The following is a 3,137-nucleotide window of genomic DNA, read 5'->3' as shown; positions in this document are numbered from 1 at the left end:
AAGGCCTTTATTGTTCTGTCAAGAAGTAAAAGAGAGGGATAGAGTTTGATCTCTCAGCAAACGAGCAAAACGCGCATCCGTTCCTGGTAGATCCCATAGATCTTACAGCAAATATAGCACATATTATATGAACCATGGTTTCTCGGTGAGTATCAGTAATGTAAGACCTTCGCCCCTCGATGTCTGCCCTCGGCTTCGCCTTGGGCAGACATCTCGGGACTCAGGTCTTACATTACTGATACACACCTCGAAACCATGGTTTATATAGTACATGTACATTGTACCTACACCGTGTAGAAAGTTTGAGTTGATTCCAATCAAGTTTGGTTTTTTGAGATTTTTTAAAGTTGTTGCAAAATGTAGGAAAAGTCCCTGTACTATAGTATGCCCATATTTGTCAAAATTGAAAAGCGTAGCTGTAAACTTTCTGATGCATGTACATGTACGTGTACACTGCATTAACGACATTAATTAAGAGCTACATTATATTCCTAATTACTTGTAATATGTTTATCATTATATATTATTTTTTTAGTTATTGCTAATACTGAAGATGATCCTGATGAAGAACCCACTCCTCCAGCAGCACCTCATATTAATAATGACACTACTGACAGAGACAGTTTTGATGAAATTATACAAAACATACGAACTAACTGACTTTGATTGACTCCTGAGCACATCTGTTGTAAGGACTGGAGAGTGAGTTTATTTGTTGATATTTTTATTTTGTTTATTTTTGTTGTTGTTTATATGTTTTGTTTGTTTGTAGTAATGTTGTGTCCCTTGATAATGAATGTGTTGCTATTCAAGGTAATCCTTTTGTAGTGAAAGACAAAATGAAGATGAAAGTGGGGTAAGGGAATAAATAAATAAGATAAAAAATAAATTAGTGAGCTTTTATGCAGTGTTTTATTGTTCAGATTTACTAGCTTGCATTTGTTTTAAATAATTAAGTTATAAAAAATGGCTCTGAAATCAAACATACATGTAATTGTTGATACATTATGCTAATACAAAATAGTGTCTGTGTGATCTATTGATTTATAATTGAGTATAGTTTTTAATTAATACATGTACATGTACCTGTAAGGTACATGTATGTTTATAATTATTAGTAACGCGGTAGTGTTACTAAGTAGGATTCTTAAGTATACATGTATATAACTACCCACACACACACACGCGTGCGCACACACCAGGCTTGGGGTTAATTACAAAATTTCACTTCAATTACAATTACAATTACTATCAAAGCAACTAAAACCAGATCAATTACAATTACAATTACTGCAATAGATGAGACACTCAATTACAATTACAATGGCAATAGCTTGCAATTACAGCATTAATTACAATGATCTTGATTTATTCGTATCATGACAAAAATAACAATAATTTTTTACCACATTGCATTGTGTTTTTAAAAGTTTTGTTAATGAGTGAACATTAATCAGGCTTACGATGCTAAAAATTCACTCTACGGGACTAATATAGGTAGAATATCAAAGTAAGATTGTAGGCACAATTACAGTCACAATTACGCAATTACAATATGTATAACCCAATTACAATTAGGCACTGTAATTCTAATTGATGCTGTAATTGCAATTATAATTGTAATTGACCCCAAGCCTAGCGCATACACACATACTCATACACACACACACACACCAGGTTTATCACAAGCTTACATGAAACAGTATTTATTAAGATTCTCTACTACAGCCTAAACCCAAAGTCCTGTGACACCTTGATCTACATGTACCTTACTATTAGTGATTTTGATATCATTAACTTGTAATAAAATCACAAAATGGTTCAAATTTTGTCCCTTCACTGTACAATAACCTTTATTGTCATTTCTCCCTCTCACCCTCTCACTCTCTCTCTCTCTTTCTAAATCTCCAGTAGTCCAAGATGGCTGCTAAAAGAGGATTCAGTGTTGGTTACCACAGACTGAGATGAACGTATATATACTCACAATTTGACGGATGATCATTTTATTGTGTGTTACATATGACTATTTGATTATGTGTTCACCACTTTCTGTGGTGGTTTGTGTGTTTTATCTCACGAGTGTGTTTGAATAATAATATTGATAGTTAATAGTTAATGCTATGTCCTAGAACTGGAATAACACTGCTTGAATTAGCGTAGCTAATCCATTTGCATACTTTTTATAAATGTTCGTATATACTGCCATTAAAATCATTCTTATAATTGTTATTGTTTATCATTTGCTCAGTTGTCATTGTTTATTTTTCTGATGTTGAAATCATTTATGATAACACAAGCTACAATGTACATTGCTACATTAAGTGAGTGGAGTGTGCGGGTATGTCAGGTGAAGTATGTATGATATGTTATTATTGAGTTAGTTATTATTAATAGTGCAGACTGTAGAGGCTGTTTTCTGCAGGAGATGTCATCAAGTAAGTGACCTGTTCTCTTTGTCTCCCTTACTTTACTCCTCTGTATCCTCTGCTTATTATAACTATTCACTATATTACTGTGCCCTCTTGTTATTTATAGTCTATCAACCAGTAGAGAGGAGGTTTCACTCGACAGTACAGGTAGGAAACTACCTGTACACATGGGGTGGGGACCAGCCTGGTCTCCCTAAAGTGCATAATAATAAGAAAAAGAAATCAATGTGTTCTGTAGTGGAGGTCTGTCATGTACCAACTGGTGAGTGGGTACAAAAGCCTACCACTGGTGACCCTCCACTTGATGTCAGTTTCTATGCTGCTGCTGTCATTAGAAATGAAATATTCTTTTTTGGAGGCTATTGTAGTCATTTTGGCTGTTTTCATAATAGTTTATACAGGTAAACAGCATTAGTTACTGATAAATATTATATAATACATGTATTTTATACAGTTTTAATGTTGATACCTTTGATTGGAAGGAACTCTCTCCTACTACACCTCATCATGGTCCTATGATGAAGGGCTACTGTGGCATGATAGCAATAAAAGTGAATGGCGAGGACTATCTTGCAGTAATTGGAGGATTTGGATCATCTTCTAACAATAGCCCACCACAACCTGGTGCCCAGTACAGTAAAGATGGTGATTATCAACGTTGCAATGAAGTATTTATGTACAGATTGAAAACTGGTCAGTATAAATACC

The 3,137-nt window shown here is 34.4% G+C and overlaps 1 protein-coding gene across 1 annotated transcript; it reads left to right on the top strand.

The window, feature by feature from the left end:
- Window positions 1-457: 457 nt before the first annotated feature.
- Window positions 458-3,122, top strand: LOC109590843 (kelch domain-containing protein 3-like; the record flags this gene model as incomplete). Its single annotated transcript, XM_020006711.1, has 5 exons — window positions 458-702; window positions 773-856; window positions 1,912-2,435; window positions 2,536-2,830; window positions 2,884-3,122. Coding segments are annotated over exons 3-5 (544 nt in total), but the record flags the coding sequence as incomplete, so codon positions are not given.
- Between the last annotated feature and the right edge of the window lie 15 nt (window positions 3,123-3,137).

The sequence above is a fragment of the Amphimedon queenslandica genome, unplaced genomic scaffold (genome assembly GCF_000090795.2).
Source record: "Amphimedon queenslandica unplaced genomic scaffold, v1.1 AMPQUscaffold_9383_Cont18601, whole genome shotgun sequence".
NCBI classification, from domain to species: domain Eukaryota; kingdom Metazoa; phylum Porifera; class Demospongiae; order Haplosclerida; family Niphatidae; genus Amphimedon; species Amphimedon queenslandica.
Note: the sequence above shows the minus strand (reverse complement) of the source record. Positions and strands in the feature narration are given on the sequence as shown.